Raw genomic sequence first — 16,582 nt, 5'->3', positions numbered from 1 at the left:
ATTTGAATAGATTACAATAAGTGTGCTAGTGTCGCCTGGACATTTTAAACCAGGTGTATGACCCTCAATTACCATGGTGAGTAAACAGCAACGGAGCTGGGGAGAGTTCCAGACACTCGGCGGCTGTGACAAGACCCCTTTAAAGGACGCGCAGCTTTGCTTCTGACACCATTGACACATTTGCTCTCTCTTCACGCCCCTGCTCCTGGCTGCAAAAAGAGAAGTTGCTGTTTCTGTAGCTCCTTTGTCACACACTGCCCGCACTGAATGAGGGTTCGTATTTTCAAAAACACCTGACTCCACTGCGCGCACACAACTCTCATGCACCTATAAGGCACCAGTACACACATAACTCGCCTGCACACACATAACGACTGCATACCTCACTCCGCCCCCTCATACACACTCTTGGCTCCTCTCCTGCACAGACCTGACTACCTTGCACACACCACGCTCTCCTGCAAAAACCTCATTCCCTTACACACAGTAATTTCACAGTAGTCACTTTAATCCCAGGCACACAACTCGCGCTTAACACGCGCCTCTGTACACAAAGCACTGCGTTAGATATCGCTTATTCCGCTTCACACTCAACGCATCTCACCCCTTTTCACACACCTCACTCTCCTTCACACACCTCACTCCCCAGCAAACACCCCATTCTCCTTCTTCCTCAAACTCACTCACACATCTCAACCCTGCTAACACTTCACTCGTTTGTAAATATCTCAGTCCCCTGTGCACACCTCACTCCTCTGCATTACACACCACACACACACTTACACATGCAATGGTGAGCACAGAAGCAAAATATACAGATTGCTACAGTTATCCTCCTTGTGCTGGCGGAGCGGGTTTGCACAGAGCCGCCCGCCCGAGCGCACACAGTAATGCTCCAGCAAAGCCCCATCTATGTCTGCAATAAACCAGGCAGCAGAATCAACCCCATTCTTTGACAGACCCCCGTCCTGCCTACGAGAGGATAGAGCTCTGCCCACAGACCGGCACCAGTCCCTGCTCTCCGCAGACCTGGACGGGAAAACGAAGAAGTCAGAAGATAGCAAGGGAGCTACTCTGACTGTGCCGAGCGCCCAGACAGACTCGAGGGGGATAGAAAAACTAGAAGGGTTACTGAAGACCGCACTGTGCCCACACACTGCCAGCTCAGCAGGACCGAGGTGAATAAATAATATCCGAGCCTTGTGCACAGCCATAACAAACTCGATTGCTGGGAAAAGAAATGGTTACTTGTGGACCCATGACCCAGCCACTGCCATTAACGTCATGTTAAGTAAATGGTCTTTTGAAAGACCTGTGAAGTACTTGGATGCAGCCGTCAAAAGACAGACGGCAGACCGCAACAGCTCATCTCCCCCCCACGTGAGCCAAGCAGGGGGCCTGGTGTTGCTCTGGCCCTTGGGCCATTCACACCTCGGCTCCCTGTGTGCAGAAGCATTGTTTTCTCCAGACACCTCCGCGCCAGGCAACCACAGGCAGGCCAATGAATGTTTGTGATGCTTTGGCTCAATCAAGTGGCCAAGTGCCGCAACAACTACGAAAATACTGCGAAAATCAGTGACACTCGGTTTAAACCAGGTCAGCTGATTTTCATCCGGGAGGGTATTATCGAGTACATTCGGTTTAAACCGAATTCCGAACAGCCTATCTATGTCATTCAGCATCTGTTCCCAGAACTGCGTGAGCTTGGGGCATTTCCACAGCAAATGTAAGAGTGCCCCCAGGGTTTCCACAGCCTCTCCAGCACTGGCCATTGCAGAGTACTTATGCATGAGCATTGGGGTATAATACCAATAGGTGGCGAGTTTGTTGGCTGTTTTTGTGGCCTATATTGAATGTAGTGTGATGAGCCCTGTAAAATATGTCCTTCCACTCTTTATCGGGATGTCCCGACCCAGTTGCACAAGTTACTACTTGTGTAACAATATATCTGTAAGAGACATTAGTTAGTGATAGATTCCTTACCTTAGAATATCCCCAGGCGTCAGACTGGATCCGGAATTTTTTGCGTAGCAGTACCCTTGCGCGTCGGTAGGCGTCGTCTGCGGCTCCGCGTCCGTCGTCGACGCCGTGCTGACGTCAATTCTTAGCCACAGCTTTTCCGCGCCAGAAGCGCTGAGCCGTGTTAAAAACCAGCACTGGTGCCATTGAAACTAGGGCCCTGAAAGGGGATGACCTTAACCCTATATATCGGTTCGCAGAACGGGGAGGATGGGTGGGTCGGTAAGGAATCTATTACTAACTAATGTCTCTTACAGATATATCGTTACACAAGTAGTAACTTGTGCATCTGAAAGAGACACGTTAGTGATAGATTCCTTACCTTAGAATAGATACCCCAGCAATACCAACCCCGGTGGTGGGTCTACGAACCAATAATCACATCAGAAAGTCCTGGAGGACGGAACGGCCAAAGAAGCCATCCCTCCGGACTGGACTGTCCAGGCAATAGTGGCTTGCAAACGTGTGCAGCGAGGCCCACGTAGCTGCCTGGCAAATATCCTGCAAGGGCACTCCCCGGCCCAGGGCAGTAGTTGTTGCCGTGGCTCGGGTGGAGTGAGCCCGCAATCCAACAGGGGGCTCCTTTCTAGCCAAGGAGTAGCATGCCTGGATACACAAGATGATCCATCGGGAGATGGTCCTCTTATGTACCGCCTTCCCCTTCTTAGCGCCCACGTAGCCAAGAAAGAGTTGGTCATCCACCCGGAACTGGCGTGTGCGATCCAAGTAGAATGAGAGCGCACGTTTTGGGTCCAGGCGGTGGAGCCGCTCTTCTTCTTTAGAGGGGTGCGGTGGCGAAAGAAGGTTGGCAAAGTGATGGACTGCCCGATGTGGAAGGCTGTGACAACCTTGGGCAGGAAAGATGGCTTAGTACGCAACACAACCTTGTCCGGATGGACAAAAAGGAAAGGAGGAGTACAAGAGAGGGCCTGGAGCTCACTCACTCTCCTAGTAGAGGTGATGGCAACCAGGAAAGCAGTCTTCAGTGTAAGAAGGAGGAGAGGACAGTTGTGAAGTGGCTCAAAGGGAGCGCACATAAGAAATGTAAGCACATGGTTCAAGTCCCACTGAGGCATCACAAACGGAACAGGAGGAAATGTGTGTGTGATGCCTTTTAGGAATCGATTTACAATAGGGGACTTGAACAAAGATGGTTGATCAGGCAGCCTAAAGAAGGCTGAAAGGGCAGAAAGATAGCCCTTGATAGCGCCCAGAGCAGAGCCCTGCTGGACAAGAGAAAGAAGGAAGAGAAGAACCTCAGAAAGAGGAGCAGAGAGAGCATCCACAGCCTTTGCTGTGCACCATGCCACAAATCTGTTCCACCTGCAGTCGTATACCGACTTTGTGGAGGGACGCCTGGCTACCAGAATGATGTTACAGGCTTCAGGAGGCAAGTCAAATGGCCTCAACTGTCGCCGCTTAATCTCCAAGCATGGAAGTGGAGACTGGACAGGTTCGGGTGGAGGACCGTCCCCTGCTGCTGCGACAGAAGGTCCTCCTGAAGAGGCAGACGAACCGGGGGATCGACTGACATACTGAATAGCTCTGGATACCAGTACCTTCGTGCCCAGTCCGGAGCCACAAGGATGACTTGGGCCCGGTTGCGCTTGATCTTCTTCAGCACTCTGGGCAGAAGTGGTATAGGCGGAAAGGCGTACAACAGACCGCAACTCCACTCGCGACGAAAAGCGTCTCCGAGCGAGTGCCGCCTTGGAAATTCCAACGCGCAGAACTGATGACATTGCGCGTTCTCTTCTGTGGCGAATAGATCTAACCAAGGCTCTCCCCATCGCAGAAAGAGACCTTGCGCCACGTCCGAGTTCAGTCGCCATTCGTGATCCATCATGCACCGGCGGCTGAGTTCGTCCGCCCTGGCGTTCAGAGAACCTGCCAGGTGTTGAACCACCAGGGTCACGCCCTGATGTTCCAGCCATTGCCAGAGGCGCAGAGCCTCCTGGCAGAGGGTCCACGACCCCACCCCGCCCTGTTTGTTGCAGTACCACATGGCGGTGGTGTTGTCCGTGAACACCTGCACTACACTCCCTCGGACAGAGGGGAGGAATGCCTGCAGTGCTAGACGAATCTCCCGCGGCTCCAAAAGGTTGATATGGGGCCGGGACTCCGCCGGAGACCAGAGGTCTCTGATCTCCGCCTCTCCCATGTGGTCTCCCCAGCCCTGGAGGGACGCGTTCGTCACGACTACGTGCTCCAGGTGGGGGAAGGGAGAGGGATCTGCCGCTGACCCAACCGCGGTCCGTGAGCAACCCCTAAAGCTGTCTCGCAGTGCCCTCCGAGATCAGGACGTGGTCGGACAGGTTGCCCTGATGCTGGGCCCACTGAAACTTCAGGTCCCACTGCAGAGCCCGCATTCGCCACCTGGCGTGATGCACCAGTAGGATGCAGGAGGCCATCAACCCCAGAAGCCGCAGCGTCAACCTGACCGAGATCCGGGATAAAGGCTGAAAGAGTGGGATGAGAGCCTGAATATCCCGGACCCGCTGTTCGGGCGGATAAACCCGAAACTGCGCCGAGTCTAGAACCGCTCCAATGAAGAGTAGCTTCTGAGAGGGGCACAGGTGTGACTTCTGCACATTGATGGAGAACCCCAGCTGGTGCAGGAGATCCGCCGTAGTCTGGAGGTGGCTGACTACTGTCTGGGGCGAGCCCGCCTTCAACAACCAGTCGTCGAGGTAGGGGAAGACAAACCCCTAGCCTGCGCAGATTAGCTGCGACCACCGCCATCACCTTTGTGAACACCCGTGGGGCGATGGTAAGGCCGAAGTGGGGCGCTGGTAAGGCCGAAGGGGGGCACGGTATACTGAAAGTGCTCCTGGCCAACCGTGAACCACAGGAAGCGCCGGTGGGCCGGCAGGACGGGAATGTGGAAATAAGCGTCCTGCAAGTCCAACACTACCATCCAGTCTCCTGGGTCCAGGGCAGCTAGGACCTGAGCCAGTGTCAGCATTTTGAACTTCTCCTTCCGGAGGAAGCCGTTGACGTTCCTTAGGTCCAAGATAGGGCGTAGGCCCCCTTTGCCCTTCTTGGGTACCAGAAAGTAGTGGGAGTAGCAACCACACCCTACTTCTGGCCCAGGAACGCGCTCGATGGCCCCCTTGGCCAAGAGGGCCGTAACTTCCTCCTGCAGAAGTCGCAAATGATCCCCCGATACACGGTGGTTCTAGGTGGCATGGCTGGAGGAGTCGCATCGAAGGGGAGGGAGTAGCCCCTTCGGACGATTTGCAGCACACACCTGTCCGACGTGACAGTGCGCCAGTGGGAGTGGTGATGGCGAACCCTGCCACCCACTGGCGTCAAATGGGCCTGAAAGCACGGACTAGGAGGGTTTTGAGGCGGATGCTGTGGGGGAAGGTGTGGACTGACCTCGCCGTTGTCCCCGACCGCCGCCACGGCGGTTTCCACGGCCACCACCGCGTTGGGTATTACCCTGCGGAGCGTGGCTGGCAGCACATGTGGGCGCACCCCTTCCATGGCCACGAAAGGACTGAAAAGCAGCAGATTGCTGGCGTGGGGCCGAGAGGCCCAAGGACTTGGCCGTAGCCCTGGAGTCCTTAAAACGATCCAGCTTATTGTCTCTGCCTTGTCGCCAAAGAGGCGACGGCCATCGAACGGCATGTCCATAAGTGTGTTCTGGACATCAGCCGAGAAGTTGGCGGACCTCAACCAGGCGTGGCGTCTTACCGCCACCGTCGTTGCTATCGCTCTACCCAGTGAGTCGGTGGTATCCAGTCCACACCGGATAGAATATCTGGCTGCATCCCGACCTTCCACAAGGGCTTGGCCGAGTTTGGCCCGTACCTCCACCGGACACTCTGGCAGCGCTTCCGCAACCGTATCCCACAGAGAGTGGGTGTAGCGGCCCAAGAGGCATGCGGTGTTGGAAGACCGCAGTCCCAGACTAAGGGATGAGAAGATCTTTTTGCCATACTGTTCATACCTCTGGGATTCCCTGTCCGGCGGAGCCGACGGGAATGCGGTTTGGGAATTGGAGGCCTGGATGACCAGGCTCTCAGGGGTGGGGTGGGTGGACAGGAAGGAGTAGTTTCTGTCCTGTAACTCCAGTTCTGTAGTAGGGGTATCTCTGTTATAGTCATAATCTAGTGAATAGTCCCGCTCATGTGCGTGGACCCCGGCAATCAAAAATAATCTCATAAGTCGTCAAGAAATGCAGAACTGCAAGACACTTAGAGAATTAAAGACAAATAATGCAGCCTATATCCACAGGCTACACTGTCCAGTACTTCAACTAGAAATTCCACCAAAAACACCACACACAATACAGCCTGCCCAGTTTCTTCCATAGAGAAACTTGCCTCTACCAGTAAAAGCCTCTGGAATGATAGAGAGGAAGGCATGGACAGACAAGCCCCATAGGCTGCCATTATGTGGCTTACAATAGGATACTGTGCCTTTAAGAGAACTTTCCAGAACTTTCTCCCAGTATCCCAGAATGCACAGCAGGTCCGCGGGCTTGGACCAAGTGCCCAAAAGAACGTCAGTTAAGGCCTCGTTAAACGGCAGCAGAGGCTCGGCTGAGCATGACTGCGGCTTAAGGACCTCAGTGAGGAGGTTAGACCTCACGGCCGCGACGGGGAGCTCAAGGCCCAAGGCCTTGGCTGCCCTCATCAACACCACGCTATAGGCTGCCCCCTCCTCCATAGCCACGTTTGGAGGGGAGACAAAGCCAGTGTCAGGTGAAGTGTCTAAACCACTGGCTTCCCCAAGGTCACCTGCCCAGTCCTCATAAGACTGGCACTCACGTGTCAGAGGGTCCTCAGACCCCTCCCAATCCTCCTCATCACCCATCACCTGGTACTCAGGGTCAGTAAAGGATGGGGCCGGTTCATGGAAAGTGAACTCACCAAACGGCATCTGAATCGGCACCGAGCGGCACCGGGTTGAGGGAGGCGTTGGGGACTGCGCCGCCCGAGGACGGCGCCGGAGGTGACACCTGCGGGGTCGGCGCCGGGGAGGTCGTTAAATCCACCGGTGACGACCCGGATCCGGTACTGGATCCAGTGGGGCCCTGCGGCGCCGGGCCCGAAGGCGCCGGCGGCGTCGGGCCGAAGCACCCGACGGCGTCGGGGCCGAAGCCCCCGACTCGCTAGGACCCCCAGACGGGGCCGCTGGGCCCGAAGGCGCCGCGGAACCCGTCGGGGGAGAGAGGGAAGTCATGGCCATGATGAACCGCTCGATCTCCCCCGGCGTCGCGTTAGGCCCAGGGACCGGAGGGTATGAAGCCGGACGTGACGCCTGCGACTCAGACAGAGCCGCGAGGGCGGTGCCACCTGAACACCCGGCCGCGTTGCGCGAGCGTCGGGGGGAGTCGGAAGAGCGATGAAGTCTCTTCGACTTCTTGTGCTTACCTGACGACTTTGACCCAGAGGAGTGATGTCGACTCCCGGAGCTATGACTGCTCCGCTCCCGCGACCGGTCCCTCGACCTCTGTCCGGACCGGGACCTCTCTCGGCACGGGGCCAACTGCCGGAGTTCGAGTCGCTTACGGAACCGCTCCCGTCTAGCTTTCGAAGTAAGGGCCCGGCAGTCGAGGCAGGCCTTGTCGTCGTGGTCGACGCCGAGACAGTGGAGACACCGACGGTGAGGATCCGTGACCGACATCAGTCGATCGCAATCTTCACAGGGTTTGAAACCAGGCATTTCCCTATCGGCACCGATCAGAGTCGGAGACTCGAAAAGGGTGATCAAAAGATCGAAAAGTGTTAGTCAAAAAGTGACTAAGGTACCACTTTTTCCGGATCTGCGCTGCTGGCGCGGAAAAAAGAATCGACGTCAGCACGCGGAGGCAGCGTCCAAGTACTCAGACGATGTCATCACGGCACCGGACGCGGTGCCGCAGACGACGCCTACCGACGCGCAAGGGTACTGCTACGCAAAAATTTCCAGATCCAGTCTGACACCTGGGGATATTCTAAAGTAAGGAATCTATCACTAACGTGTCTCTTTCAGATCTGAATATTTTTACATCACAGTAAACATACATGTGTGTTGCTCCCAGGGAGATACATTTTTTCAGAGTGGCTGTGCACAGCTACAGGAGAATCTTAGATGGCTCCAAAATACCCAAGCTACATCCTAATACACACTTTTAAGTACCATATGTTCAAGAGAGAATGTCTGTTAGCAAAGCCATAAAAATACATGCTAAACAATTAGAAATATCATAAAAATAATCACAAGCAGACATTTCTTAACAACCACTCACCTGAATGCAGGTCTGAGAGCCAGGAACCCTTGAAGCTCAAACTCCTCCGGGAGTGGCGTTACTGTGGATCAATTCAGATAAAAAAAATGTCAACCCGTAACAGTCCTATTACAGAAGTCCATGTCAGTTGGCAGTTAAGACAACATCAATTACTTTATGGACAGGACTCACATAAATCTACCCAACACAATTTCGAGTAATTAGATACACCATGAAGAACAAAATATCTGCAATACCAAACTGTATACTGTATGTAATATGCAACAAAGGCACCAAAAAAACAATGTGTGCCAATCGAACAACCACACAAAATATCCATTTATAGCTTCCTTCAATAAAGTGGCCATTAAAACTGTAGCACTGCAAAATTTCCATTATACCCTATTTGTAACTTGACCTCCAAACTTACAGATAGTGTTGGAGAGATCTTCCTCTTGCACATTGAAACTGTTCAAGAGAGAAATCAGCCAGGGCCAGATGCTGCAATATAAAAAATTCAGTGTAAGCACACAATACAATCATGAATAGGATTATACGAAGTAAAATAACGTGTCTTCCATTTACATCTAGCTCACTATCCTGAGTCTTCCCCCTGGATGCTCCTCCGCAGGCAAAGAACCTCAGAATTGTTTTCCAAGAATGCTCTTTTGACATTTGAGTTACACCACAAGCAACATTAGGTTTGTGTTCGCATTAAAAAAAGATGACAATGCTAATCAAAGTACAATGAAACTAGTTGGCCAATTTTTCCTTTACGAATCTTCAAAATAAAAACATATTAAAGAAATGGAGAAAGATGAAAATGTACTTAAGGTAGTCAACAGGCCTACTGTCCCACAATGTTCAGTAGTGGCAATTGAAGCATCAATTGATTTTCACAGGGTAGCAGGATCCTGATTTTCAATAAACTACCATGCAATTGCTTCCATCAGGGAGGAGTGTTTGATTTCAATGATCAATTCCTTATTGGAGAACTAGGACTACAAGTAACTTTCCCTCTCTCTCTCATGGGATCTCTATCAGTAGTCACTAAATACAAATGATGGTCATTACTCCCAAGTGGTGAATGTAGCCAATGGAATGCTAAAAAATATGCATGCTGTTATACAGTAGTTAAATAGCTTATGGAGGAAAGGCGGAGACATGTGGGTATCTAAATTAAGACAACGTTGTGCATGTATGAATGTAAATCTCAGTGACTGTGCTACATATGTAAGAAAGGGGGACTTTTCCTAAAGCTACAGTAGCCAGCTTTACTGCAAGATACAAGTCTTTGGCTACAAAGGGAAGCAAATATAACAATGGGATTGGTTACTGGTGCATTCTCAAAAGAGTGCATCATGCTCTGATGATTTGAACTTCTTTAAAGGCGAGGTCTTGCCACCTTGGTGGTTGCCCAAGCAAGGGGAACTGACATCGCTAATTCAATGAGATCTGGAAACTAATAAGATTGCTGGCTTGTATACACCACAATATTAGAACATTAAAAAATATAAATGGTCTAGCCTAAGACATGGAATAGGGTTTAATATATACATCAGGCCAAGACATCTTGGAATTGGAAGGAGGGTTACTCAAAGGAATTGCTATGTGGAGAGGTTGGTGGATAGGTACCAGACTATTGTGGTGTTTTCTGTGTGAGCTGTCTACATCAGGACTCCGGATCAGCAAACGTATTAAGTTCACATTTATAAAAAAGCTACTACAAAAGTGGCATTCACGTTCAGCTATACATCCCTAAAAACAGAAGGGAAGAAATTCTTCAGCAACTCTAAATGTTTTCCACAACAGACTTGCATGGCGGGAAGGACTTAAAATATATGAAAGACCGCAAGAACACAACTCTTGGGGCCATGATATATGACAAGTTTTTAGAAAACATGTTGATTTGGATGAATATTACAAAACACGAATAGCTTACACAAAAAAGGAGGCGTCCACGAGAAAGAGACATTTGCAGAATTAGTTATTCAGTTCTGATGACAAAAGTGGTAGTAGTAGTAGTGGTGGTGGTGGTGATGAAAACACCCACAGAGGATATATGTACGGCTCGCCCCCATTATAGTCGTTCCCCAATGGGTAATGGCCTAATGGGTCTCATCCATTCCCACCCTTGAATCCCATTTCGAAGAGGCAAACCATATTGTTTTAGGAAGAGGACGCGGAAATGGTAGACAACAAGACAATACCAAGGTACAGTGGAAATGCAGATGGTCACAAGGAGCAAAAGGAAGGAAGCTCAACCAGGAACCAGTAACAACTCTATCTAGTTCAAGTTTATTTATAAAGTACATAGTTAATTAAAACTATTACACTAATAATATCACATTAATTAACAATAGAACTTTTCAAAACAATCTTATTTGCATAACGATATCACATTCATCATTGAAAAAGCCTCAAGGTAAGAACAAAAACATCCACACAATAACGTTTATTAAAAGTTTGCAGGTTCATCCATGCTGCTGCTTTGCAAATGTCACTAAGAGGGATATTTCCTGGGAAGAGCTACACTTTTTAAAATGCTCGCACTCCCCAGGTTCCTTTATGCACTCCACAATACCCCTTTCCCAGTCCCTCTTTCCTATTTCAGAGCTATTGATGCAGAACTCTCCTCCTTGTTATGGGATGGGAAGCCAGCTCGGATAGCACAGGCCAAACTGGTCCGAAGTTGGTACGATGGTGGTATAGCCCTACCGAATATCAAACTATACTATTGGGCTGCACAACTAATGATTATAAACCAATGGCTTCACTCGCCGCACAATGACCCTGCATACCGACTTGACAGACAGGTACTTCCTGTAGAACAACTCATGAAAGCCCTCTACACGAACAAAAAGTGTCACACTCACAGGCCCTACGGCACATACGGTCAAAATTTTGCACACAGCGCAACGAGCCCTGGGATGGGAGGGAGTGTTCACATCGTGTGTCCCGTTGTGGGACACACGCCGCCTCGGCACTCTGGCGAACACCAAGGGATTCAAGCAATGGGATCTCATTGGCATTTCCAAGATAGGAGACCTGTGGAATAAGGGAGAAATCATATCATTCCCACACCTACGAGAAAGATATGGGATGGCCGACACTGAACTATACCGCTACATCCAAATTCGACACGCGCTGCAAAGTGCAATCCCACCGGGCACCAAACTCGTTGAATCATCCCCCCTTGAGGATAGACTCCTGACTGACTACCTGGGAAAAAAAGCTATTTCACAGACAAACCGCAAACTAGTGAACAATCTGCCGGACCCTACGGTGGTGCTGCGCAGTAAGTGGGAGATAGAATTAGGAGATATAGAGGACTCGGACTGGATGAATGCACTAGCATCAGCAAGGGAAGCGGCCATCCTGTCTCGGCTGAAATTGATCCAACTTAAAATATTACACCGCGTATACTACTCTCGCACTATGGTACACAAATTGGGCCATACACCTGATCCACTCTGTTTAAGGGGTTGCGGACACAGAGGAACGTACTTCCATATCATATGGGAATGTCCGTGAATACAAGCATACTGGGCCCACATACTGAATGAAATTTCGGAGGTGGGCGGAGCAGAGATCCGGCCAGATCCTGGGTGCTGCCTGTTAAATATCTAGAGACCTACAGACCTTAATCGAGCACTGCAAACTTGGGCGACACTTGGGATGGCAATCGCGAAGCGGAATATTGCACGGTATTGGGGATCTGGCGTAGTGCCCACGCAGACACAATGGGAAAATGATATGGATACAGCTATGATGGCGGAGAGAGCAGTCTATGCTCACAGGGGTTGCCCCAGGTAATGGTCCAGGATCTGGGGCAAATGGAACGAATCCTGTGGAAACATATGTGAACCCCCACTGTCCACAACTGATCCTGAACCTAGCCCATGAACTCCCACTTGGTAATTGCTACTTGACTATCAGTGCCTGGCGGGGGTGTTAGAGGTGGGAGGGACATGGTTTGGGAGGCCTCAGGTATAACCAAACGTGTACACTTTTACTTACCCACATCATTCATGACTCTGTCATTTTCGTTATACGTGCACCCATAAACGGCATCTGAGAAATTTAGTCACTAACAGGGGTGGGTGGAGGGATGGGGCGGGAGGTAGGGAACGATTAATCGAAATAACAACCTGTATTACAGCTATGCAATATGATGTGGAATGCCAGACATTGTATTAGTACATGATCAATGGATACGTTTACGTTACTAATGTTCATAGCTATACTGATGTACTATTCTGATGCAAATATATAGTAATTATATAAAACAAAAAAAACAAAAAAGGGATATTTCCCCTGAAATCCATGATTGCTCCTTGTTTTGTGAGCCATTGTCATGGTTGTAAATGTTAGTTTGACTATTCCAACAAATATGGATACATCTGAAAATCCATCTTGCGATTACGGCTTTTAGCATAGCCTTTCCTTTATGTGGATTTGAAAACTAAAAATAGGTGTGCTGTTTTCCTGCAGTGTTTTGTATGTTCCAAGTAGTACAGAAGTGCCAGTTTAACATCAAGTGTATGTAGGGCACGCTCTGCAACGGTCTCTAGTTTTGGAAAGAAAACCAGTATCCCTAGAGTTTGATTTAAATGGAACGGAGATATAACCTTAGGTAATAACTTTGAGTTTGTGAGCAAGCACAATTTGTCTGCTAACACATGAAATTATGGTTCTTCCACTGTGAGCTCATGTATTTCGCGAACGCTTTGTAGAGATGTTATTGTTACAAGGAAAGCCACCATCCATGTTAAAAATTGTATTTGACAATAATGAAGTGGTTCAAATGATGGCCCCCATAAGATGTGTTTGGACAATATTTTGGTTCCACGCAGGTACTCGAGGTGTACGTGGTAGAATGAGTTTAATCCTTCCATGAAAGCTTTGATGACAAGAATGCGGAACATTGATTGGTGTTCCTATTTTATAGGTGTGCTGCAATGGCTGCTAAATGCAAAAGTATTGAGGCATATGCCAAATGTGCCCTTTGTAAGAGTAACAAGTAACAGACTGGTTAATGTTCTGTTGGTTTGATGTTTAAGGATGAACAGTAGTGAACAAAATGTTTTTATATTGCTGCGTACCAAGCCCATGTGGCTGGTCTTGTGGCCTCCTTTAAAATAGACATTGGACATGTAGCCCTGTGACACTTTTTTTGGGTGGAGGCTGTGGCAAGGATTGATCCGGAGCCTGCCTCTTGGAATTTTCTTTAAGCTTTTCCTGCATAAATTGTTGTAGTCCCTCGAAGACAATGCCTTGTTCGTCACTTACTCTCTGGGTATAAGTCTTTTGTTTCTTTGGAGCCCTTTGTGGGGCTTGGAAACCCCATGGCTGAGACTTTCCTTCTGGTCAGAAGAGGGTCAGTGCTATTTCAATCCTCTGAACCAAGGTCTGCTTTGATTCCGATGCGCTTGAGACAGAGAATTTCTTCGGATCAGAAGATTTTCTGGGGGTCACAGCCTGCTTGGCAAGCTTTGGTGCAGATGTGTTTGCCAGTACTGATTTATGCTTCGGTACTGGTGTGTCAGTTGGTGCTAACTTATGTTTGGCGCCTGTGGCTCAGCAGACATCAACTTATACTACGGTAAAGGTCCGGGACCGTACCTGTGCTGTGGCCTATTAGCCCGAATGGGATAGAGTACATCTTCGTCACTTCTCGGCTTAGAGGCGTGCTCACATGTCGGCCTGAGCCCTCAGGCTGCGGCGCGCCATGGCATGGCGGGTGATGGAGGTTAGTGTAATATTTTCTTTACATGGGGTCAACTGTACTCACAGCAAGTGGCGTAATCTGGGTCCTTGGCCTAAAATCAGGGATGTGCCTCAGCAATGTGGGCACCTCTTCATGCACCGGAGCCTGTTCTTCCCCAAAAGATGAATCAGAAGCGGCCGTGTGGGGGCTGGCAAGGACCACCCCAGCTCCTACTGGAGTTCTTGCTTTGTTCTCCATGTCACTGTTCTGCGAGTACTCAGTCTCGGCCGAGAGTTCCACGGAGCGTGCCAGTTGTCAATCTCTATAGGTCCGAAGAGTCTTCTTGTTTTTGAATAATGCGCAAGCTGCGCAGTCGTCTGCTTTATGCTCCGGAGAGAGGCATAAATGACAACTTGTGAGCATCAGAGTGTGCATATTTGGCTCTGCATCGCAGGCCTCTTCGCAAGAGGTCCTATTTCGTCTCCATCACCCAGAGATGGTCATTCTCTATGGGTGTGTATGTGTGTACTCGGCGCTGGGTAATCAGTCCCCGGCTGCTAGAATCAGTGAGTGTCTACTGGATCTCAGGGTGCGTTCTTTCTTGCCTGTAGGCCGCATGGGCGTTGAATCTTGCAGAGTTCCAACAGTCCATTCAAGCCCGATGACAGAAAAAACTTTCTAACAAAGGACCCGTTGTACATGTGCAATACCTCGAGGGGGAGGAGAAACGACGGACAACCCCAATCATAAATCTTCCTTGAGGAAAAACAACTTTCAGAGTCCGAGCCCAACACTAGACTGGCAGGAGTATGCATAGCATGTGTATCTGCAGCCAACACATGCTACGGATATAGATTTAGTTTCTTCTGGGACAGTCGGTAGACCCTTTCTGGTGGTTTGCTGGGGAGCCGGTGCCAAAGTGGTGGCGGCACAGTACTCATGGCTCGTTGAGCTGGAGGTAGATCTTGCAGCTTGATGTCGAAGTCCGAGGTTTCGTCGTGAGAGAAGGTCCCTTCACCAGCCGCCGACGCTTGTGCCTGGATAGCTTCCTGGAGGTCCTCGGACCCTAACAGGTGTGGTGTGTTGTGTTGTGCAAGCTCCTTTGATAAGAGACGTCGAGCCCAATCATCCTGAAGAGTCTTTTTGGATCTTAAAGAGCGGCAGGCCTCGCAGGTAGCCTTGTTGTGCTCGGGAGAGAGGCAGCAATTACAGACCTGATGGAGGTCAGTGCGCGGATACTTTGTGCGACATCGTGGACAAAATAGAAAAGGTGTCTCCTCTATCACACCAAATGTACTTGTTGCAGCTGAAACGCCAAAGGAGGAAAATCAGCACCAAAAAGGGAGAAGGCCCTTCAAGTGGCTGCAGCAAGTCACCTCAACGATATTCGACGTGGACTTGAACCGTAGAAAGTGTTACAGCACAATGGTGTTGAACTAGAGCAGAAGAGTACATGACCAAACCAGACGGCGGAAGAAAATCTTATAATGGAGTTGATGCCCATGTGCATTACCAGCAAGAGGAGGAGTCACTCCCTCGTGAATCAAAAGACTTCTTCAAAGAAAAACAAACTGCAGACATCCTCACTCAACACTAGATGGCGGACTTATCCTACTCATCTGTATCTACAGCCGCACATGCCTCAAACACAGTGTACCCTATGAGGGGAAGTGGAGGACTCTTTGCCTTGAGGTAACAAGTATGAAAGCATTAGGCAATCGCCAGACTATACCAGCCTAGGAAATAGGTAGTCCCTTGTGAAGTATAGCAAAGGACAACAAGCATTTGCAATGCAATAGGTCTCGCATTAGGAAAGTGAGAGATACTGGTATTGTAAATGACAATTTTTTTTAATATGTGTTGGCTTTGAAAATATATAAATTAATAGCATTGTTATTCACAAAGCCAATAGCTTACACTTTCCTAATGTGAGTCCTATTGGCTATGACAATGCTTGTTGGTAGCAAGCAAGGACAGTGCTGTTGTGCCCCCGAGCGATGCGGTGGTGCCCCCGAGCGATGCGGTGGTGCCCCCGAGTGATGCGGTGGTGCCCCCGAGTGATGCGGTGGTGCCCCCGAGTGATGCGGTGGTGCCCCCGAGTGATGCGGTGGTGCCCCCGAGTGATGCGGTGGTGCCCCCCGAGTGGTGCGGTGGTGCCCCCCGAGTGGTGCGGTGGTGCCCCCCGAGTGGTGCGGTGGTGCCCCCCGAGTGGTGCGGTGGTGCCCCCCGAGTGGTGCGGTGGTGCCCCCCGAGTGGTGCGGCGGTGCCCCCCGAGTGGTGCGGCGGTGCCCCCCGAGTGGTGCGGCGGTGCCCCTGAGTGGTGCGGCGGTGCCCCTGAGTGGTGCGGCGGTGCCCCTGAGTGGTGCGGCGGTGCCCCTGAGTGGTGCGGCGGTGCCCCTGAGTGGTGCGGCGGTGCCCCTGAGTGGTGCGGCGGTGCCCCTAAGTGGTGCGGCGGTGCCCCTGAGTGGTGCCCCTGAGTGATATGGTGGTGTCTCTGAGTGATGTGGTGGTGTTCCTGAGTGATGTGGTGGTGTTCCTGAGTGATGTGGTGGTGTTCCTGAGTGATGTGGTGGTGTTCCTGAGTGATGTGGTGGTGTTCCTGAGTGATGTGGTGGTGTTCCTGAGTGATGTGG

At 50.5% G+C, this 16,582-nt stretch overlaps 1 protein-coding gene across 4 annotated transcripts in view; it reads right to left on the bottom strand.

The window, feature by feature from the left end:
* The window catches only part of SMG7 (SMG7 nonsense mediated mRNA decay factor), a 582,851-nt gene that overhangs the window by 235,674 nt on the left and 330,595 nt on the right, over nt 1–16,582 (bottom strand). For all 4 annotated transcript variants that reach the window (XM_086955704.1, XM_086955713.1, XM_086955721.1 and 1 more), the window contains exons 11-12: nt 8,670–8,740; nt 8,261–8,321 (exon numbers count right to left, since the gene is read on the bottom strand). In XM_086955704.1, coding sequence (XP_086811830.1) covers nt 8,261–8,321; nt 8,670–8,740 — 132 coding nt within the window. The remainder of the gene's footprint in view (nt 1–8,260; nt 8,322–8,669; nt 8,741–16,582) is intronic.

The sequence above is a fragment of the Lissotriton vulgaris genome, chromosome 1_1 (genome assembly GCF_964263255.1).
Source record: "Lissotriton vulgaris chromosome 1_1, aLisVul1.2, whole genome shotgun sequence".
Taxonomy (NCBI): Eukaryota; Metazoa; Chordata; class Amphibia; order Caudata; family Salamandridae; genus Lissotriton; species Lissotriton vulgaris.
The sequence above is the reverse complement of the archived record's forward strand: the minus strand, read 5'-3'. Positions and strand labels throughout refer to the sequence as shown.